Here is a 23,212-nt window from a genome sequence, read left to right on the forward strand (position 1 = left end):
TCACATCAACAGAAGTTTGGCTCCACATTTTGTAGGGGAGACCTACACAAGACCATTCTAGCAGTATAATCACTTGAAGAGATGATTCTCGGAAACTGGTTTTAATCTGAATTTTAGGGCAGCAGTTTCACCATGCCAGTGAAGCTTGTGTAAGAGCCTTGCAAAAGAGAACATTTAATACAGTGTAAAACCCAGCAGCCAATAGTGAATGGATCAGGCTCCAGCCTGCAAAACCTCTCTATATAAAAATGGTAATTGCCAAGAGGGGTCAGACTGTTGTCCATCATCTCTGCAGTAGGCAGTGGCTTATATTTAGGAAAAAAAAAAAAACCAAAAAAACAACATTAAACACTGTACAGTCTCTAACTGTAGAATAAGCCATCCATAAGAATTTCTCATTTCTGTGTTGGTTAATGTCCTTTCACATGTTTAGAAGAGTTATCTGTCTACTGAACTGTAACTTAAAATAGAAGTGTCTGGTCCCTCCTCTTCTAAGCTCTTGTCATCATAAAAAGAGGGGGAGAAAGTGTTTTATGGACTAATCCTGTTTTGGGTTCTTGAGAAGCTGCTGAGTAATTAACTGATAGTTCAAAGCCAGTTGTGCATGGGAAAATGCAGGTTTATCAGGAGAATGATTTGTATTTCTTCAAATGTTATGTGGTGGGGTTAGCAAGTACATCTTTCCTGTCCTCCACAGAAGGTGAGGGTGATGCTGATGGCTCCGCTCAGGACCTTCCATCTTTTTTTTTTTTTCCCCCTGAAAAGTCTGTGCTTAATGTATTTTATAAATCTCTATATAAAATATGAACTTTCTGTAACTCACTTATCTCAAACTCTGGGTCCCACCTATAGCAAAATGTGTCATCGTTTACTATGCGTATGGAGAAAATGCCAGCTATGAGGACTTTCCAGATGGTGGTTTCCTTTGAACTTATTTTGAGAGTATTTTGGGCACTTCCAGCTCTACTCTGCCTTAAAGGTTAGAATAGAAAGCTACTGAACATGTTGGTAGCTCCCGTCAGAAAACATGCTGTCTGCAAAACAAAAAGGACTGTTTCTCCTCCAGCTGCCTTGTGCCTTCTCTCTGAGACATTCACTGCTCATCGGTAAAATAAAAAGGCATTTTCTACTCTCGTTGCAATGAGGATTCATTGACATTGCACAGATGTACTGTTCCTCCAGGCCTGGTGGACCTGCTGCTGGAGCTGGTGAAAATACCGTAAGGGGGTGCAGTGGGAGCTGAGCCAAGTTTAGCGTTCTTCTGGTCACACAAACCGTAGGATGAAGGTCAGTGTCTCCCAGGAAACCAGCCTGCACAACAATTCACTGCTAGATATTATGCTACAGCTTGAAATGAATGGTATTTAGGCTACAAGCAGGAAAGACATAGCTGCTCAAAATGGTAACGTTGCCATTACTTGTGACCAGCGATCATCTGGTGACTTGTTTTCTGAGAGTTACGCTTCCAAAGTCATAGGAGCACGTGGAAGTCTTAGGTCTTTTGTTACAAGGAGTTGCTTCATAGCTCTGCCTTTGCGGGTGAGGTGGGAAGGAGGGAAAGCTAGGATATGTAATCAGATTGCAAAGCATCCTGAAAGCTAGCAAAAACTGTGTACACCTGACATGTAATTGACTTCAGCTTGCAGGCCCTGAGCATTGCTGTGCCCTTTGCTAAATGTGGAATGCTCACAGCTGTGAGATGACCAGCAATTTGAGAAGCAGGAATAACAACATAAATAAAGCTCCCCTACTTCCTTCAGATCCTTTGCTGACCCTGCTTATCTAATTCCCTCTGCAGGGAGCCTTAGAAAAGACCATGTTCTATGTAGTATGTTCTAGTAATAGCACTACTAAGCTATTCCCAAGGAGGGACACCTATCTAGGGAGGTGTGGTGGTGTTATGGTTTTAATCTTTTTGTATTTACTTATGTAGAGTTTACAAAACATATGACAGCTCCTTTTTCTGATAACCATGTGCAAGGAAATTTAGCCTGGTATTTTCCTTCTAATGTACTCTGGAGTTGTTGGCTAAGTAGGTTTACCCCTCGTTGAGACACCTTTTCCATGCTGTTTTATCAGGCAAAAATAAAGAGCAGAAAACATGCACTGAGCTGTTAAAAAAAAAAAAAAAAAGTGGTGCCATCTCTGATGTTATCCACAGGTATACATCTAGGTTTTAACCAGGTATAACTGTACAGGGGAATCATGCAATGTGCCATTTGGCAGATGTGCAAATGCTGCAGGCTGCTACTAGGAGAGGCATTGCTGGTGTTAGAGAGGGTCTCAGCAGTCACTCAGCTGAGGGTGACTGTCCTCTGGGAGAGAGCAAAGGCAGGTCAGATTGGGCTAGTTTTTTAGAGCTGCCTCCTTCATGACACAATTACTTGATCCGCATTCTCTCTGTTTGCAACCTGTGTGCTCCATCCCAAGCTCAGGGCTCTCTGCTCCCCTGGGGCTCCTACCTTTTCCACAGCCCCATTCACTGCAACTACATTTGCTTATTTTTCCTTCCTTTCCATATTCAACAGCACAAAAACAAGTTAAGGCAAGTTTTCCATATGTAATCAGCAATGTTAGGTCCTGTGTTTCAATGAACTTGCAAAGAGCAAAGCATTGGCCAATGAGATCCAGCCCATGAAGCACACAAATTTTCCAAATACTGTCACAATCTTGCCCTTCAGTTCTTCATCACTATGATTAAAATTCTTTTTCTTTACACTCCTAGTGTTGGCCTCACTAGTCATCTTATATTTTTTTAGATCTCTAATATGTTTGCTCAAGTAGCTTTTGCAACAATTTGAGCTTTATCTCCACTGTTTGAATACTCCTTCCATCCCTTTTTTTGCCCATTTGCCAACCTGGGATTCTGTACACTTTGTTACCTCTTCCTCTTACTGAATACTCTTTTTAGGAATACCACATTTGGTTTTGTATAATGGTATATTTTGCTCCTGGAACAACTCTGCCACCTCTCTTTAGCCAAATTGCATGTACATCAGTTCTTATTGATGAAACATTGTCTAACGTGACACAGTATTTAAAATCTATCCCAAAATCAACATTTAAATGCTTTGATTTTGCCATCACTCACTTGGCTATTGTGAAAAAAAATATCATCTTCATTTTAAAATCACTTCAGGTGTTTTCTTTGTGCAATAAAACTACAACTGTACATGCTTGTTACATCAAGGTTACTCATTATGTTCACTCTGTTATCACTAGAGATTTAGATGTGCCATATGCACTGTGGCCAATTAAAACACTCACTGCTCTATGATTTTTGTTCTAATTGCAGTAGTCAGATTGTAGTCTGAGTTTGGAGAAGTTTAGGATGGGTGGCGCAGGTGGGAAGTGGGATCACAACAAGGGCAAATATTTCCCTGTTTATTCCTGCACAAAATAGAGGAATACATTTCAGGGTAATACAAATAAAATTTTAAGAAACCGGAACTTCCAGCCCTACCACATGGATAAACATCTTAAATATAAAATAAATCAGAAGTTTTTCTTTTATTGCCTTCTTTGGTTTAAGAAGACAGACGAAATTGTCAAGGTTTTGAAAGCGTACCCGAGGATCTCAACTGCTCATTTTAAAGTTGATGCAATTTGCCTCTTTTATCTCAAAGATAGGGTAATTCTACGTGCTGCATTGAAAAGGTAATAGATAAAAAATGTTCCCATGCCAAATGTCTTTGTTGAAAAGTCCAGCTCTTGTGAGGAGCAGTACAAACATGTAAGTTTTCCCACCTCAGAATCATTATCTCTCCCCCTTAGCATCTTGTAACTGTTATCAAAATCTGTTGCATTAAGCTCAGCACTGACACTGGAGTTCTATCTCACTGGGGTTGAGCAAGTGACTAACTCCTGGTGGGCAGCTTTAGACATGTGTCTCAGGCCCAAAATAGACTTACTTGCTTATTTGTTGCCGTTTTTCACCTGTTAATCTTTTGCTTCCCTGGTAAACCAAACACAGCACAGGTTGTCCCCGCAGCCCAGCTTAGCTAGTCCAGAGTCACAGCTTCATTTCTTGCTCAATGTTAAGGCTTCCACAACAGGAGCAGACGTGTGGCTCCCACATACTTCTTCACCCACAAACACAGCAATATGTGTAGAAACATCCCATAGTGCCTCTGCTTGTCTTCTCCCTTGGTCCCTCTGGGATTATTCACCTGAGGTGGGAGGTGAGATTGCAGCGAGACGTGGTGTGAGTTTGACGTTGTTTTTCCTCTGCGCTCCTTTTTGAGGTGGGTGCTCAGCAGTCTTGGGAGGAAATGTGTTTCATAGAATAGTTTGGGTTGGAAGACACTTTTAAAGCTCATCTAGCCCAACCCCCCTGCAATGAGCAGGGACAACTTTAACAAGATCAGGTTGCTCAGAGCCCTGTCCAGCCTGGCCTTGAATGTCTCCAGGGATGGGGCATCTACCACCTCTCTGGGCAACCTCTCCCAGTGTTTCACCACCCTCATTGTAAAAATCTTCTTCCTCATGTCTAACCTGAATCTCCCTCTTCTAGTTTAAAACCAATACCCTTTGTCCTGTCATAACACTCCCTTCTAAATAGTCTGTCCCCATCCTTCTCATAGGCGCCTTTTAAGTACTGAAAGGGTGCAACAAGGTCTCCCCGGAGCCTTCTCTTCTCCAGGCTGAACAACCCCAACTCTCTCAGCCTGTCCTCATAGCAGCAGTGTTCCAGCTCTCTGATCATCTTGGTGGCCTCCTCTGGATCCTCTCCAACAGGTCCAACAGGTGTTTGTGTGAGTTAATTGCAAAGCAGACATTTTTAGAAAATGGCTCAAACTACTTTTTATCTAGAATGCCTCCATATGGGGGGCTGTGCACCGAGACTCCAATCCTCTCCCGCCTTCAGGTGCCATGTTGTCACCTGCAGCACCGCCCCCCACAGAGGGGGCTGCTCTTGGGATTTTAATTGCTTCCCAGAATTCCCAGAAGAAATTTGCTGTGTGCTTCAGGGTTTTTGTTTTGTTTTGGTTTTTTTGTTGTTGTTGTTTTGTGTTTCTGTGGGGTTTCAGTTGGGTTTTGTCTTTTTGGTTGGTTGGTTTTGGTTTTGTGGTTTGTTTGGGGTTTTTTTTTGGGGGGGTGTTTTGGGGGGATGTTTGGTTTTTTGGGGGGGTTGGTTTTTTTTTATTATTTTTTTGTGGGTTTTTTTGTTTGTTTGGGGTTTTTTTTGTTTTTTGAGGAGTGTTTTGATGTTTTTTTTTGTTTTGGGTTTTTTTTTTCTTTGGGGGGGTGCTTTTTGGTTTTTTTGGGGGTTTTTTTGTGTGTGTTGGGGGATTTTTTGTTTTGTTTTGTTTGGTTGGTTTTGGGGGGTTTTGTGTGGGTTCTTTTAGGTTTTTTGTGTGTTTTTTCGGTTGTTATTGCGGCGTTTCCCCCCGGCCGCGCCGCCGCCCAGCAGCGCATCTTCCCTCCTCCGCCGGCGCGCGCGGGGGCGCGGAGGCGCGCGGAGGGGCGCGGGGCGCGCGCCGTCCCGGCGGGGCCAGCAGGGGGAGCGCACGCGACGCGGTGCGGTTGCGGCCCCGGCCCCGCGGGAGTTGGGCGGGTTTGGGGAAGACGAAGCGATTTGCGAAGCGGCCGCGCTCGGCCCTTTCCCCGCCGCGCTGCGCCCCGCGCCCTGTGACTTGTCCGTCTCATTTCGTTTTGCGACGTGATTTGCGCGGTTCCTGCTGCGGGGCGGACAGGTCCCGCTGAGGCTGTGCTTTGTCCATCAGAGCATCTCCTTACCCCTGCTAAAAATCCACTGTTAGCCACTGTCCTTTTAAAGCATACGCTGTTTCTGGGAATGCCATCTCCAATACGCTGTTGACGCTTGAAATGTGGTGACCATCACCACTGTGGTTGCTGTTACTATCGGTTGCCGGTGCTATCACACCCTGATGGGGGACAAGGCCCGGAGACCGCTGACGACTGTCCTCAGTCCCAAACTCTTGACGTATGATTAGCTTGAATACATATTTTGCATTAAAATGATCCAAATGTAAAAAGGAAATCAGGTTATACAAAGAAAAGAGTCATGAAAATACTTATACCTCAAAAACCCTGATTTCTGCATCTACAACTCAGCTGCTTTATAGACAAAAACTACCCCAAAAAGCCTGTTGATCTGAGACCCCAGACTCACAAATCGATGCTTGGTGGGGAACTCCTTTGCCTGCTCAAAAACCCACTGACTTCAGGGGAGTCTGCACAAACCATTTTGCAGGAGTAGACCTGAAGTCAGTAGCACAGATAGGCAATGTGACATGAGTTTGTCCATTGTTCTTGATTATATTCTTTGCCCATCCTCATGCCCTAATCTTTATTTTTCTGTGTACAATGGGGAAAAATGGCCACTCCAGATGCTGCTAAGCTCCTCTCAAAAGCCATTATCTGGCAGGTCTCTCTGGAGGACTGTGCTAGCTGTGGGAGAGTTTGTCATGGATATATACTACCTATCCTCTATTTGGATGCATCTACCAGTAAAATATCTGGAATTGTCTAATACAGTTCAAGCAAATTATCAAGACAAGCAACAAAAAGATGATGGGGAAGGAAAAAAGCAAATGTTGGAAGGACATGGACATTTTTAAGAAGGATTAAGAGCAATGAAGCTTGGATTTGCAGAGCTTTTTTCTTTTTTCTCTTCTAAAAAAGCCCAAAACACTATGCCCTGTGGATGCTTCCTGCTCACTACTTCTGTGCCCTTGATCCAGGCTGTAAGTCTGTGGGTTGTTCTGTTCCCAAATGATCTTCACCTTCAGACTCCTTCTGAAGTTGGAGCGTGAAAGGAGGAGGCAATTGAAAGGAGGTAAAAAACTGTTTCTGGCCTGCAGGAGTCCGAGGTATTTTGTGAGGTGGAAATAGCTTCTGACACAGAGATTTCTTCTGCTGCTTCTCAAAAGAAGTTTGAGGGAAACTACATGGAGGAGGGAAGAAGGGAGGAATGGGACAAGGAAGGAAGGGGACAAGGAAGGAAAGGGACAAGGAAGGAAGGAAGGAAGGAAGGAAGGAAGGAAGGAAGGAAGGGATTTGTACTGCTGTTTCCCCTCCTGTGCACTCCCAGAAACCTGGGACTCTTTGGAGGCTGACACAAGGCAAATCTGAAATAGGGTCATCCTGGAGGAGCCTGTGATTGCCTTTACAGGTACTGCTGCTGCGACATCCTGGGTTATATTCTCCTGCAGCAGCTGAAGCATTTCATATATCCAGCCAGGAGCTACGGGTGGGCCCATCTGCACCCCATGTTTTGGCTGGGGCCAGCAACACAAGAGGAACTGCCTTGACTGATGTGGTCAGGACTGGGATACAGGAGTGGGCATCAAGGAGGAGCATCACCTTGCAGAGGAAGCGCTGCACGCTCCTGAGCTTTTCCCACATCCCATCAGGGAGCAGACTGTGTCAGCACATGTTTGCACTATCCATGGAGCAGCAAAACCCAGTCTTGACTCCAGTGACCAAGCTCTTCCACCTGGCTCTGCCTGTAGCCCATTGCTTAACCCAGGTGAAAGAGTGAAACACACATAATCAGATACTGAAATACACATGTACATACCTGCAGGTATAAATATATACCACCTATGCACCAAACATAAACAAAATAGTCTCCTCTCCTATATATCTGAGCACTTCTGCTTTGGTTATTATCCAGCCAAACATCTTTGTTCGAAAACTTCTCAGCTGATTTTTTTCTTTTCACTACAGAAGCCACAGATTTACCTCTGCCCAAGTTAACGAACACTGCCTATGTCAGATTTAACTTACCCCTTCCTAAGGATCCACTATTTGAGAAGATGTAGGAATTAATGATTCTGTTTTTAATGTTTTTAAGACACCCAGCTTATTGTAGGCTATATTTCTGGCACCTTACCCTGGAGATGGGTCTATAACAGCTCAGGAAGCTTTTTTTTTCTCATTGCTGGTGGGTTTTTAAAAAATCCTATTCATATTTGACATAAATTATGCTAATGGATTTAGCACTCTGATCCATGTTTGATACCAGGTTTTGAAGTGGTTGTTGCTAGTACATCAGTCATGAGGAGCTGAGCCATTGCTTTCGGTTAGGTGGCTCACTTGGCCAGGAGCACTGCTGTTTTGTTCAATAACCCTTAAAATGTCTCTTGTAATCACTGTATGCTTTTTTCCATTCCTTCAGAGTGCTTTCGCAACCCCAGGTCTTTATTTTTAGGCATCCTATTGTGTGCCCTTGCTATCGTACCTAACCTCTCTCTCCCTCAAGAATGAAACTCAGCCTTAACAGCTAATAAAGTTGTTTGGGGGATTACAGAACATAAACACAAGGTAAACATGAGGTGAAGACACAAATTTAGTTAGCATGCCACCTGCATGACCAGGATCTATCTAGCTGTGGAGTGCTCTTATCTTACAGAAGGTAGCATCCAATCTGCTAAAATACACCTTAAGGGTACAGTGGGGATTAGTAACATGTTTGTACCCCAGTGCTGAACTGCACACCCGCCCCAGACATTGCAAAGAGGAATGGTTGCTGCTAACAGCTTCAAGTGCGGCACAGAAAGGACTTAAGAAAGAGGGGAAAAAAGCAGGAAAGAGCTTATGCTTGGATGTCTAGGGCCATCTGCCACCACAAAAGTACAATACTGGATTCTTGAAATGTAAAAATAGATCTCAAAAGAGACAAGTTTTAATGAACTGAACACAAAGAAACATGGTCGAAATAAACTGAAAACAGAAGCAAGGTTCAAGGATCTGTTTGTTAAATGAACACCCAAAGCCAGAATATGTTTTTAGTGCTGGAGAATGCTGGCTGTCTGGTTTCTGCTAAAGCCTCCGGTCTCTCTTTGGGATGCATGTGGGAGAAGGAGGGGGTGAATGGCAGCCCTTGTTTGTCCTCTCTTGAGGAATCTAATTATGTATCAATTGATTTCAAAGCCTGGAATAGTAACTCTCTAGAAAACACTCGCTCAGAGACATTGTTCCAATTTTCGCCTGTTCATAATTTATTCACCTCCGGTTTCAATGAGAAGAGTGCTCCCTCATAGAGATTCGCCCCCCCAAGTTGCACAGAAAATCGTGAGTTTGTGGACTTTTAAAAAACCAAAACCAAACAAAACACATGCACACAGAGCAGCGCTGTGAGGCGAGGGGAAGGCGCTTGGGCAAGCGAGAAGGAACAAAACACAGCACCTCTATCGCAGGGGTCACACACACAGCCGTGGCAGGCAGCCCCTGCCATGCCCAGCTGGGAGCAGAGTTTCTTCTCTCACCCCTTGCAGCCAGTGCAGCCTAGAAATGACCAGGGTGGTGAGGAGAGCCGTGCACCCCAGAGGAGCATTGCCGCTCTATGGCACTGCAGTACCCTGAGCAACAGGGGTGCGAGGTGCCAACTGTTGCTGGTCTCCTGGTGCTCAGTGCCTGGAAAAACCCAAAAGGTTTTGATAGCCCACCCTCCAGCCTTGGTGCTACCCCATCTGCTCAGGCTAGCCCGGCTTGTGGCCACCATGAGGAGCCACTCTACACTGTGGGACTATGAGCCTCCACCAGCCTCCAGCCACCTCACAGCCTCCACCATGGAGGACCCCATCCCTGAGTCACCCACACCACACGGTATGGGGCGTGACTGATCAGGCCCATAGCCCTTGCAACCCACAGGCTCCACGCGTGTATATATTTGGGGTAGGGGTCCCCCCAAAGCCCAAACCGTTTGCTCACAGGAGGAGGCGCATGGTGCCCGGCGCCCAGTACCACCACCTCACCCCAACCAGAGCAGGGTGACGGCCCGCAGCAGGGCAACCCCTCCCTCAGGGGCTGAGGGTCTCTCCCAAAAAAAAACAAAGTCACCGGGTTGGGCGGCTTGAATCCATCCCTCCCCGCTTCCTGAAAGCAGCCGAGCCACGAGCCTCCTGTCATTCAGCCTTCTGCCCGGCTGATCACTGTGAAAAGAGCCGCCCCGGTGACAGAAACACATGAATATTGACTGCAAACAAACCCCGGGGGAGCGGCACCTGGGGGGCTGCGACCGCCGGCCCCCCCTCAGCCCGCGGGGCGGGGGCAGCGCGCTCCCCTGCGGCGGGGCTCGGGGGCGCGGACACACCTGCGGGCGCACACGCGTGCACACGCATGCACAAACATGCACGCACACATCCGTGCATGCACACGCACATCCCCACCGTGTCCCGAACAAGCGTCGCCACTTGGCTTTGCAAAGGCCCCGTACACCCCGGCCCTCCCCCATGTACCTGCCACAGGCCGAGGAGGCAGCAGTCTATATAGCTGGTGGGTTATAATGGGGCTGTCCCCCGGGTAGGGGGACACCATAAAAGAAACACGTTTTATTTACAAGTTTCCCCCAGCTGGCCCCCGATTTTAGTCCCTATTCCCTTTCTGGAGAGGGAATGGGGGGAGATAGAGTCCCCCCCCTCCCCACTCCTTTTTATGCAACTACCCCAGGCCAAAATCTCTGTTTTCACTTCAAAATCCTCTAGCTTTTCTAGTTTAAAGCCAAGAGTCACAGGGGATAGGGCGAGTAGGAGACAACAGCCCTAGCTCTCATGGTTTTCCATTTCTTTTTGGGACATGGCATCTCTGATTCTCTCTTTCCTCTCTGCCATCTCCAGGGAAAGGAAATGATTAATATTTGCTTTAGAAATATATTTTCAAACAACCCTTCTCCCCTCCCCCGGAATTAAATAAACAGCATCTGGAAGCTAATATATCACCAAATGCCCCCCTCCTTTTATTTTTTCCTTCCCTATTGTTTAGGGCTGGGGCTATAAATAACGTTTCGCTTGGGTTTTACGAAGGAGACACGGTTCTAAGGTGTCCCTCCCGTTACACTGTCAGAGCGGGGTGTAGAGCTGTGGGTGCAGCGGGGCTGCCCCCCATCCCTCCGCCAAGCCCCTATTAACCGCCTATTACAGGGGGATGGGGGCAGGGAAGGTGCAGATTTAAATGGCCTCTCCCCCCACACCCGCCCCTTCACACGCAGACAATTTTGATGAGTGGGTTTTTGTCCGGATGGTTTGTAATGGTGCCTGTTTTGGGGTGTCCCGGGGGGTCCGGGAAGCTTTAATTCGCTCACAAAGGCTCATTTGCAGGTCAATGCCATGGCACACTCGCCTCTCCCCTTTGCCTAAATCTCCTTTTGTTCCCCATCGCCTGCTCCTCATGCCAGATGGCCGCGGAAAATGCTAATTTTCTCTCTCTCTCTCCCCCCCCCCTCTTTTTTTTTTTGCATTTAATTGCGGCCCTTTGCAGATGGGGGCTGCGAAGTGTGTGCTTCATTCAAATGAGGTTTGCTTTTTGGTTTCCAGGCACGTTTCTAAAAGTCCGATCTGAGTCAGGCAGGGATTAGTTTGACAGGGAAGTGATCAGATTAAAATCTGAGCATGAGCTCGGCCTCCTGGCTCCCTCCCTTTAAAGCTCTCCTCCTTCCCCGCTTTGCCTGCCACTTTCCTCCGAGGAAAAAGGCAAATCCTTCTCTTTCCTGAGCTGGCAAGAGTGATCTGAGGTGGGAGGCAGGGTGGATTTTGCCTGTACACAAGCAAGATTCCAGGGAACATTCATCTTTTGGGGGCAATGGGAAAACGAGCTTCCCTTAGCTAGCATCTTGCCACCAGTAAGGTTATAAAACTGGATTTGGTGTGAAAATGAGTGTTTTATCTCTTTTTAAAACATCTTTTTGAAAAGGCAAGTGTTGATGGGAAGAGGGGAGTGGGTGCCACCATAAGGCTGGACATTTGAGGGTGACAATGGGAACTGGGGCATACAGAGAGGCAGCTGTGGGCAGCTGCTGGCACCACAGCATGCAAAACCCTCCATATGGGTGGCAGAGTGGGGAGCCACCAAAACAAGTCAGGAAGAGAGGTTGAGAGAGGTGTGCTCTCCTCGGGGGTTTCCAGGGTCTCACTCACTTTTATTACAATGAGCTTGTCCCCAAATGGGGTCTGTGGCCTTTGAAATGCCTTAATAGTAGTTGCACCTAAATGTTTGCTCTGAACAAGGAAAAAGTGCAAGAAGAGCAAAAGTGGTTTGTTCTGGCTTCCCCCCCTCCATCCCCACTTTTTAAAGGCAGTTAGACAGTGCTTGCAGCAATTGCATAGGATAAAACCCAGACCACCTTCCCACCTTCTTTTTGTCTGGGCACAAGTTAATGCATCTTGCTGCATGTTGGCAATCGGCTGCTGCAGCTCAGCTGCACAGGGGTAACTCAGGGCAGAGCTGTGGGCTCAGGCTGCCCCTTCTTGTGAGTATTTAAGCTGCCCACTTAAGACTTTGTAAATTGGGGTGGAAGGAGAGGAGGCTGTGCTTCTCTTTGCCCAGCAGCATGATGGTTTTGCCTATGGGGTTGGGAGGTGTGGGTTTGGGCTCCTGGGTTTTCAGCTAGAAGGAGGGTTATTTGAGTCAGGTAAGCATCCCAATGGGTGTGCTGCTAAAGCAGCAAGCAAAGCCTCTGCTTCCTTTCCCCTCAGCCACTTTGCATTCTGTGTGGTGCTGGGTTTGGAGGTGTGCTCTACAGCAAATCCTTCTGTGGTAGGAAAGACCTGGGGATCTGCCCCAGTTGCTGATGGGGCTGGACATGGATTAGGCACCACCAGGCTTTTCAGCTGGACCAAGGCTGGGGCCCTGGGGCACACACAAGCAGAGCTGCAGGACGGCTCATAGTGAAAACAGAGGTGACGCTTTGACAGTGCAGCAGTAGCTTGGCGGGGGAAAGTTGCAATCTGGGCTCACAGAGGTACACAGGCCTCTTAAAAATGCTAAAAAGCCTGTTCCCATAATGGAGGGGAAGTGGGAAAAAACTATTAATGTCAGAAAAGTCTTTAAAACTATTTAACAGTGCAGAGAGACAAACTTATCAGACAGCTTATCATTTTCTGTTCAGTCACAAATCTACATTTTTCCTCTATGGTTTGTTTTGTTAGAACAAGATGCTGACGTTTTCTTCCTAACTTTGGAGCATATTAGCCAACTGCTTTGCCTGAGTTCTCTTTAGTTTTCCGGCTTAATTGAAGCCAGCCTGCAAATGCTGACCCAGGTGTTACGCATGCTGGCAAATTGCTGGCACAGACACCGAAATCTGTGTCTGAGGGCTGGGGGAGCTCCTCTGGAGCAACGTTTGGCTGTCAGGTAGTAGAAAATGTTTCTATACATGTTTATATGCACACATTTTAAACCTTTCAGTTTTGAATGATCTGTCTATTGTGATTTTTGGAGCTCAAGAAAAAATACCCATTAAAAAAATCATCCTCCGTTGTAATCTCATTGTCACATAAGAGAGAAACTGCAGGCTTTGGGACTTGTGGGTGCAAAGGAATTAAGTGACACTTTTGCCTACCAGGTAGGGCTCTGAACTGGTGCAGGGGCAGGCAGCCTGCTTTTTTGCCTCTCTTACTGCTGGGGAATCACAGCTCTGAATTGAATTAATCTCTTAAAAATGAACCACTGCATTGCACTGGATATTAGGGCTTAATAACTCATTGTGAATATGGTCTAATGTGAAAACAGCCATGCCCTTTGTGATAACTAGCAAAAATAGAAATAAAATTACAGTAAACAAAGATTTAACACTAGCATCACTTAAATCTTCGGTAATTATTTCCTTTTTTGTTTTAAAAATTTGAGTTGTGGAGAGGCAAATCCCATATATTCTGGATTTTTGTTTAAGTTAGGTTTGTTTCTCTAAGAATTCAAGAACATTTATTTACTTAAAGGCTTGCCAGTAAAAAGGCCCCAGGTCTAATCCCCTTTCTGCTACACACCAATGAAACTTAGGAAACTCTTCGACTGTTGACTTTTTCACGTGGAAACCGATCTGCTGAAAGTGAAAAGAAACCATTTCTTGGAGGGGGGAAGAAAAACCTCTGTGAAACTCTGTTCTGAAGAAGTCGTTGTCCTTGGCCTGTGGAGTAACAGCAGAAGCAAAGGCTTTTTGATCCTCAGATTTGTAAACTTGTAGACATAATAATGCCATTTCTCTAGTGTTAGCAGGTGTCCTGTCTGGAAGTTGCTGCCTCAGCCTCCAGCAGAGCTGGGAATTAGAAAATTGTCTGTCTTTCCTGAACCGTGAAGTGCTGCTCTTAAATAAAGGCCAGGTCAGATGTTAAAGGGACATTCTTGTCTCCTGAAGCCGAAATAATCTACAGTCACGTCAAGAAATGAAGGCATCCTCCTCCCAAAATGGTCAATCTCTTTATCTCCCATTATACTCTGCAGGGTTAAGAAAAAAGCCCCTTCCGTGCTGATGTTTTGCAATATTTCTCCTCCACTTGTAATTATTCTGGTTCTTTATAGACAAATTTCAGATAAATATGGTAATTGGGAAAGCTGTTATTCTTTTTCTTTTTTTTTTCTCTTCTCCCCCCGCGTTATCCTTCCTCTGACAGAACAATTTGGCAAACACAGATCAAGCTTCAAATACAGATTCTGTATTTTCTCTTTCCTTGTTGATAGCTCTCAAATGAAATTAAGATTTGTTTGTTTGTTTGTTTTAATTTAATCTGGTTAAAGACAATTTTTGCAGCAAATCCTTGAAATCCTGAAAATGGGCACAAACCCAAAACCAACAAGCACATCTTTTAATTTGCAGCTAATTCTGTCTGATAAGGTGTCTTTGTGCGCTGTATTCTATGGGTGTTTGGTAATGGTGATTATCATTGAAACTATCCCAAAATCTCCTACTCTATTACCCTGCAGAAGTGGCTGCTGCTGCTTCTTAGAACTGTGCTGTCCTGCACCACGCACCCGATAGCAAATGCGAACTGCTGCTTTTGTTTAGTTTGCACTGCAGGAAGGCTATGCCTGGCCATTTCTCGAGGAGCGCCCCAGCTCAGCTCTTGTGCTGATGGGGAGAAGGGGGTCCTGCTAACAGCTGTGGGGTGTTCTACCTCAGGCTGCCCCACTCGTGCCCCCGGGCGCTGGAGGGGGAATGCAAAATTTTGCAGGGCGGTGGACTTTGTGTCAGGAAGGTGCCTTTTGCCATCGCAGTGCAAATTAAACGCATGTGTTCCCCATTGCTGCCAAAGCCCCATGACACCCAGTAACCTGCTGTGCTCCCTGGTGCGGCAAGGGACAGCAATCCTGCTTAGGGTCCAGGTGAGAGTTTGGGAGCATGGAGGCAGGTTTCAGGTACCACCACACTCTCCAGGAACTCTGGCAGAAAAACTTGGTTATAGCAGCTCCAAAAGGTTTGGTCTTGGCGTGAAAGGTGGGCTTCCTCCTTTGGAGGGATGTGCAACCAGACTGCCTTGGTTAGTGGGACGAAGAAACAGGTTTGGCCTAATGACATGCAGGAGAAAATGGAGAACCAGGTGCTGGTATTCCCAGTCCTGTTTACTCATCTGGGTGAGAGTAAAACTGGAAAAAAAATATATATATTCTGCAGCTTTTGAGACCACCAGACAGTGGCTGGGATGTTGTAAAGCCCCAGCAAAAGTGAAGCTATGTTAACTAGATCCACGCTTGAAAACTTCTTTAATAAAGGTCCCATGAAAACCAGGCTTTGCTAAACCAGTTGCTCTTGGATGTGCCCACTTAATTTGTGCCTACTGTTTTCTGGAGTAAATTGCTGTAGACCTCAGGTCCCAGTATGTCTCAAGCTGCTTAATGTGACCCAAACAGGGACTTTTCCTCAGTGTTTTTTTGTAAAAATAGAAGCAATGGTGATAGTGTATTCTTGGACAAGGATGATCTGGGGTTGGTTTGTTTGTTTGTTTTTAAGGTGGCTGGTTTGCATGCATATTACCACAAGCCCTTGCAGACAGCAGCATGCAAGAGGAGCTGCATGCTGGTGTCCCTCTAATCCACTGTCGCCCAAAACCAGCCCTGATCAAAGCATCTTCCAGCTCTGAAAAACTCTTCTCCTTCCATCCACCTTGTAGTCAGGCACAGCAGTGATTTCCTCAGCTTGCTGTGATGGCAAGGGTGGTGGAGACCACGGTCTGAGGTCAAGGTGCTTGCAGCTGCAGGAGTGCCAGAGACCCTCCTGTCTCCCTCCTCCTGGAGAGTCCACAGGGTGAGGTTGGGACTGACGGGTGACAGACAAGGGAAAAAAGATGTGGCGAGGTGAAAAGACTTGTCAGTCTCACATAGTGATCTTTGTTAGTGTGGCAGCTTGAAAAAAAAGAAACAACCTGACTGTTTTTTAGGTTCCTGTTCTAGTTTACCTCCAAGAAATACTCTGATGGGTTTGATGCAGAGCAGGCAAGGATGAGGGAAATGGGGCCTTGGCTCTGCCCCCTTGTGTCTGTGCATGATGATAAAATCTTTTAATTAAATGATCGTATTGAGTGCACAGAGTGAACGGTTCTTGCTTAATGAGCAGTTGCTCAATTTTGTTTTTCTCACCGTTCAATGGACGGTGCTATGTCTTATTAACTCTGCACTATTCAAACCCTGCTCAAAGACATTATTAATTTCCTCTCTGGATTTATACTGTGCTGCTCACAGTAGTATTTGAGTGCTTTCTGAACATTAATGGATTAAAATAAAAACGGTGTTATTATCCCTGTTTGATGATGAGAAGCCAACATAAAAAGAGATGGAAGATAATAATTAATTTGGAGTGCTGGTCCAAGGTACCCCATAGCTGTCCTCTTCCAAGCCCTGTGCTTCATCTGGCCAAAAACATGTGCGGAGCTCAGTGACTTCAGCTGCAGCTGTGGATGCTCAGTGTCTTTGCAGGTGAGACCCAAGCATCTCCTATCAGACACCCAACAAAGGTGAGCACAATTCGTGGCTCTTCATGAAAACTTCAAGTCCCTTGCCCAGGACACCACAAAGCCTGTGTTGCAGGAACAGGTCAGGAGGAGTGAACTGTCCTCTGAAGAATAAAAACCTGTATCCACCTTTTGGCATTGGATTAAGCATTAAAGCACCCTGCAGGCCCTTGCTTTGCTTTCTCAGCTTCTCTGGCAGGAGTTTATCCAGCAATTTCCCCTTTGCTGCACAACTCAGGTTCATCCTGCAAGGGAAAGCGCTGCATGAAGCGAATAGCATCTATCCTGGGGGAAGAAATGGTGTGCATGCCTGTGGAAATGCGCCGTGAGCAAAGGATCTGGGCTGAAATCAGACAGACAGCTCAGGCACTGCCAAAACTTGAGTGTTTCCTTCTCAATCTTTGTTCTGCATATAATGCAAGCATAGCACATGTGTGAGACTGAGCACTGACTATGCTAAAGCAAATCTGACGGGGAGATTGAGTAATCCTGGGGTGATGTGAAGCCTAGTGACCCCTCAGCAGAGCTGAGGCATTCTGGATCCCAGACTGGCCTGGTCCACAGGGGTAAAAAATACCAGATTATTTTTAGCAACTATCTGTAGATGAGTTGAGGGGAGGGATGGGACATTACTAGATGAGTTTCATGGGTATTTGCTGGCAGCAGAAGTATGCTGGGGCCAGGCAACCTCTGAAGAAATGCACAGAATCTAAATATAAATGAATATATAATGTAGAATACAAACATCGTGGCCTGTTCCCTTCTCTCCTTCCCCTTACACACACCAGCAGAGTTTGGTGCTCTCTGCCCAGCCTCTTCCAGTGTGCCCCAGCCTCAGCCATGCTTCTGCTCCACCTGTACCCTGTCCTAGGTGTTTTCTGGTGCTGCCTCCTGTTCCCTCTCCCTGCACCCCCATTCCCAGGGGGAGATTGGGACCCTGTGACATTGCAGGTGCAGACGTGAGGCTGCACAATCACCACTGGCCACCAGCTTTCCTGGAGTGTGCAGCTTGGGGAAATCTGCTCCAAAATTTAGTCCGTCCTGTGTTTAAGAGAGTTTGAGCTATTTTTTAATCTCATAGTTCGCTTCAGAGATTTCATGTTCTATACAGCTCATCTAACTATTTAGCATCTTTCTCCCTTTTTTCCCCCAAATCTGTCCCCAAAAAAGTTTGTTGGAAATATATGGCTAAAAATCCTCCTTGGTTTAAAAAACAAACAAACATACACACACACACCCCATTAATTTCATTGGGAATTTTACCACTGCCACCAAAAAAGATTGTGTGGTCTTTAGTACTAGATTCTGTGTGACAGGAGAGGAGATAGATACTTGATTATCTTTCTTTCTTTCTATGTGAGTCAGAATAACGGATATAGCAACATCCTTTCATCTTACAAAAAGACTTTTGGTTTGTTTTTTGGCCTTCTTTTTTCCAAAAATGCTTGTCAAGAAGAACATTTCTGAGAGGTTACAGGCTAGTGCAGGGGAAGGCATTGGAAAAACATTATAAATTTATTCTGCAGCGATAGGTGAAAAGGTGACTAAAAAAAAACCAATCCAACTCCCCAATTAATTATTTTATACACTCTAATTAGTTATTTCATGTATATATATGTATGTTTGTATATACACGTGCACTTTTTCTCTTCATATCTGTTTCTCTGCTTAAAAATTGTCAATTCAATTTCCCTCTCCCCATGTGCATCCTTTGCACAGATCTCCTGGTGTAGCCATCCTCCCAAGCAATCATAACTTGTTGCAAGTGAATTGGGAATTTAGTGAATTTATTTTATTTCCATATCCAAATGTAGGAAATTATTCTTTTAAAATGATAGGTTTTTCCTCATTCTGTTACCTACACATCCTGCTCATTAGTGACAAATATTTGCTCACGAAGTGTAAAGCAGCTTTTTGTTTATTTTAAGCAATAATAGAACAAGTTTTGGCCCAGAAAGAAAAGTTGCAGCTAGGAAGGAGAATGATTACCAGTGTCAACCATATGTTGCATTCATCTGACTGAAGTGGCTTAATTACTGGTAGATGTTGCTGTGCTCATAAAGATAATGCTAACCTTTTTGCCAAGATTGTTTGCCGATAATTGCATTTCCTAAAAAGAAAAAAAATCTGACATACTTTCTCCTGCTGAGCTTCCCTTCCAGCCTTCCTGCAGTGCCCTTTCCCTCTAGGTACCCACTGCTAGATTCGCATCAAGAGATGTTTGTATGAAATAAATATGTGGAGGTCCAACAAGGTTAACACTCCCATCTTGGTCTCTCTTAGGGCAGGGAAGGAATTGCAGTGGCCGTAGCCCAAATGTCCAGCTCTGCTCCTTGGGAGAGGGAGCAGTGGTGATTTGGGGCAGATTATTCCTCTAATTGCATAGCTGGCTTCAGCCTAGGATTAAGGCGGCTCAAATAATGCCCTGACTTTTTGTAGCTGTAATGAGTGGCAAGCTTGGTCCTTCACGACTCCTGATATTTTGAATCCTTTCCAAAAATATTCTTGTCCTCAAATCCGAATTGGAATTTGAGATTTACCGTGGGTTGGTGGTAACAACCAGCAGCTTCCTTCTGCTTTTGCCTATGCATTCTCATGATAAAGGGCACTTTAAAGCCCCTCTGACAATGAATGAGTCCTAGTTAAATATTTCAAGAACTTCTTTACATGGTTTCCTCTGATGCATGTACTGTTGAGACATCTGTCTTCCGTGCTAATAAAGTAGTCTAGATTTAAAATGAACTTCATTGGATTGCTTTGAAACTATAGGCACATATGGTTCATAATTAGCTGGATATCTCTTATAGTTAAATGATTTTTTTTCTCTCTCTCTCTCCCTGTCGCCCATTCGCATCAATAATAGAAGCAAACAAAGTTCCAATTGTTCCCTGTTGCGGGACATTATGTGCCTGAATAAATGGATGTTGGCTGTGTCTACATGGATTTGCCATATGGCTACAAAGGCCGAAAGAATAGGGGCAGTGTGCTTTGTGCCGGGGCGAGGAGGGCCGGCCGGGCGGGGTGGGGCAGGGCGTGGGGGTGGCCGCACACCTTCCCGTACTCCCGGGCCCTGGAGAGGAGAGCCCAGGGGGCTGCGGGACCCAGCGCTCCCCATGATGGGCTGGAAACCCACTGGCTCCACTCGGGCGGCACCCAAGAGCTGGAATTATTTCCTTTAATAAAGAGCCCCATGCCTAAACTCTCCCCAGGGTGAGAGCTTTCCTCCCGGGATGGGCTGAGCACACCTCGGGGCAGCCGGCAGCTCCTCCGGCCGAGGTATTTGGGAGCTCAGAGCAGGGATCTTTCATTGCAGAAAGTCCTATTATTAGTTGGGGTCTGGGACAATGGAGGTCCCAAAGGCACCTGCTTTCATGAAAGCGAGAGAAAAGCCCATAAATCCTGGAGGATCCAGCTGCCTCACTCCGGGTATTGTTGGCTTTCATAAGGAAAGGGAAAAGCTATTTTTCTTTTCAAAGGGGGGGAAAATCGTATTGAGTCAGCGGCCACTGATGCAGGCGCGTAAAATAATCCCGTTCTGATTAAGCGATCACGGAGCTGGAGGTAATCAATGTTACTTTTACAGCCAGGAGCATTTGGCGGCCGTGACGGGGGGCCAGAGAGGAGCACTGCAGGGGCCAGGGGAAGATGATGCGGATAAGCCCTGAACTTTATTCACCCGGAGCCTTGTTCTCTCAGCTCCCTCCCCTCCCCATGAAAGAGCATCATTGCAGAGCTCATAGAGCTGGAGAGTGATGCCCTTAGCCTCGCTGCACCTGCTGGGTCTACTATGGGTGTGTAGCACTCCGCAGAGGTGATAAGGTGGGGAATAGGGTCTGAAAGGGACAAATCTGGCCAGCAGTCCCTGGGCTTCTAGGACCCCCCCATTCTCCTCCCATGCCCCTGTTCCCCAACCATACTCTCCAGCACCCCAGTCCTTGTACCATGTGCAGCTGGGACCAGACCTGGTCAGTCCCTCCTCCCTGGTCAGCACAGGGTTTGGGACCCTGAGCAGGACACATGCCCTGACCCCATCAGGCTGTGTGCAGCTCCCATGGCTTTCACCTGCTCCTAGGCCAAGGCGACAGAGTGCCCTCTGCAAACTGCCTTGGTTGTGTGGTTGTGATAGCATTGCCATGAAAGCATTCATGGGAAGGTTTATTTTGTTTGTTTGTTGTTTTTCTTTTTTCCACCTCTATTATGGTGAAATGGAAGTGCTGCCTTTCCCAGCACTGTTGTGTGTTTGTCCTGTAAATCATTGCTGGGCTTGGGCAAGAGGTACCAGGAAGTGTTTCCCTGAAGTGGCTTTGAGCCCCAGGTCAGAGTTGGAGGGGGGAACTTTACATGCTCACCCCAGGTAGGGGGGTCCTCCCTGAGCTGAGTCAGCCAAAGGTACTGTGGGGCTGTGGTCTGCATGCACCAGTCACCCACCCAGGCTGTCCCTAAGTTAGGGAGGCAGCAGCCCCAGTCCCAATTCTGGGGGCAGGGGGCAAATTGTTAAAAAAATAAATAATCATAAAATGTGTATGATGAAGGGTGTGTGCTCTCCTCACGCTTGGTTAACTCCAGCAGTATTCAGGAACACTTGTTTTTAAGAGAAAACTCCTTTCCCCTCTGAATTGCACACAAGCTTTGCACCACACGGTATGGAGGTGGCAGTGCCCACCCCACAGCAGGGTCATGATCCCGGGGGGGCTGGAGCCCTGATCAAGTTAGGCCCCCCCAAAAAAGCACAGACCAGGGCTCGGCTCCACCACCCAAGCTTCCAGCCCCCCTCCCCCACCAGGCTCCTACCCCCACCCCAAAGGCGTCTGCACAGCACTCACCAAGCAGACTTGCAGGGGTTTCCTGGCTTTTATTATTAATTGAAGTTGTGGCATTATTTGCAATGGCAGGGGTACAGACCGGCTCAGAAACCATTGAAACAGATTTGTCTTCAAGTAAAATCTAAAAAATATTTTGATTCATAGCTACATCTTGTGAATGCAAAAAAAAAAAATCCCACTATAAAAATAAATTTACATTTGTAAATAACAAAAGCAAATATAGTGCCCTTTGGCTTAACCAAAAAAAACCAAAACCAAACACTATTGGATGTCAAAGTTATCCACATTTCTGACATAAATAGAAAATATAAGTTAGTATAACTCTTAAAAAAAGTTTTGTACAAATATACACTTGCTTTTTTCGTTTTTCCTTTTTACCTTCTCCTTTTTTTTATGCACTGAGTGATCAGCAGAGATTAAACATTTTACATAAATGACTTTTAAAGCTTTACACTTCTGGCCAGTGTACTCACATTAGGCATAATACATTTTTATATAAAACGTAATACATTGCACAGTTGTACGTTAACACTGCTCCGTTCGCGGCCGTGGCTGGCGGGCAGGCGCTCCAGCTCCTCTCCGGCTCCTGGTCCCGGTCCGGGCGGGCGCGGGGGGTCCCGGCTCGCCGCGCCACCCGCCCTGAACCCTGCGACTCCGCGCCTCCGAGGGCGACGCGCCTTTCGACTGGGTGCCGTAGTGCAAAAGTCTGGGGAAGAATTAAAATAGAAAATAAAATTTAAAAAAAAAAAGGTGGAAAAAATAAAGAGCAACGCCGAAAGCGCCCAGACGCCTCCGCCCGCCCCGGGGCGCGTCTCACCTGGCTCACCGGAGCCGCTTGCGGGGAGTCTGCTCAGCCGGCACGGCGGTGGGGGAAGGTGGGCAGCCGGCAGGGAGCTCCGCTGCCACCTTGGGCTCCGCCGGCCTTTTCCTCCTCGCGAAGAAATCTGGACGGGGGACGGAGAAGAGGGGGAGGGGGTGGTCAGCCGCTGCGGCGGGACGCCCACCGCGTCCCGCGACCCCCCCAGCACCCCCACGCACCTGTGATGCGGGCCGTCGGGACCCTCTGGCGAAGCCGCATGCCGCGGCGGCGGGGCGCGGCGCGGTTCTCCCGGCTCAGGCGCCCCCCGGGCCCCTTGGCGGCGACGGCAGGGGGGGGCGGCGGCGGGGAGGGGGGCGCCCGGCGAAGGGGGATGCGGCACCGCCCCACCTGCAGCGTCTCCCGGTAGAAAGCGGGCACGGCGCCGCCCTCCACCTCCTCCCAGCGCAGGCGACCGGGGCCAGGCAGCGGCGTGTCGGTGTGGAAGTTGTAGTCCCAACGGCGCTGGTCGTCCTCCCCCATCTCCCGCAGGCGGTTCCGCAGCTCCCGGCCCAGCTCCTCGTGGTCCACCGGCCCGAAAAGACTCCTGCAGACGGGGCTGCGGCCGTGCCCGGCCAGGGCTCGCCGGGCTGAAAGGCGTTCCAGGGCGGCGGCGCCAGAAAGGTGCACGTTAGACATTGCCGCTGGGGAGGACGCAGGGTGTATGAGATGGGGTGCGGTGGTTTGGGGTGGGTAACCCCCCCCGCTGCTCCTTGAGTCCCACCTGCGCTGCAACCAACCCTGCCTCCCGCTTCTGAGCCCCTGCCCCCGGACTCCTGGCTTTTAAACCCCGCTCCCCGCGAGTGCGAGCAAAACAATCATTAGCATAATAGTATTTCCCTGCCATC

General features: G+C 47.2%; 1 protein-coding gene across 1 annotated transcript; it reads right to left on the reverse strand.

Moving 5' to 3' along the window:
* Nucleotides 1-21,524: 21,524 nt before the first annotated feature.
* On the reverse strand, nucleotides 21,525-23,003 carry CDKN1C (cyclin dependent kinase inhibitor 1C; the record flags this gene model as incomplete). Its single annotated transcript, XM_080345275.1, has 2 exons — nucleotides 21,525-22,620; nucleotides 22,703-23,003. 2 exons carry the CDS (start codon nucleotides 23,001-23,003, stop codon nucleotides 22,331-22,333), a joined length of 591 nt encoding a protein of 196 aa, XP_080201401.1. The 3' UTR covers nucleotides 21,525-22,330.
* Nucleotides 23,004-23,212: the final 209 nt, after the last annotated feature.

This window comes from Nesoenas mayeri, assembly GCF_963082525.1.
Source record: "Nesoenas mayeri genome assembly, chromosome: 5".
Taxonomy (NCBI): Eukaryota; Metazoa; Chordata; class Aves; order Columbiformes; family Columbidae; genus Nesoenas; species Nesoenas mayeri.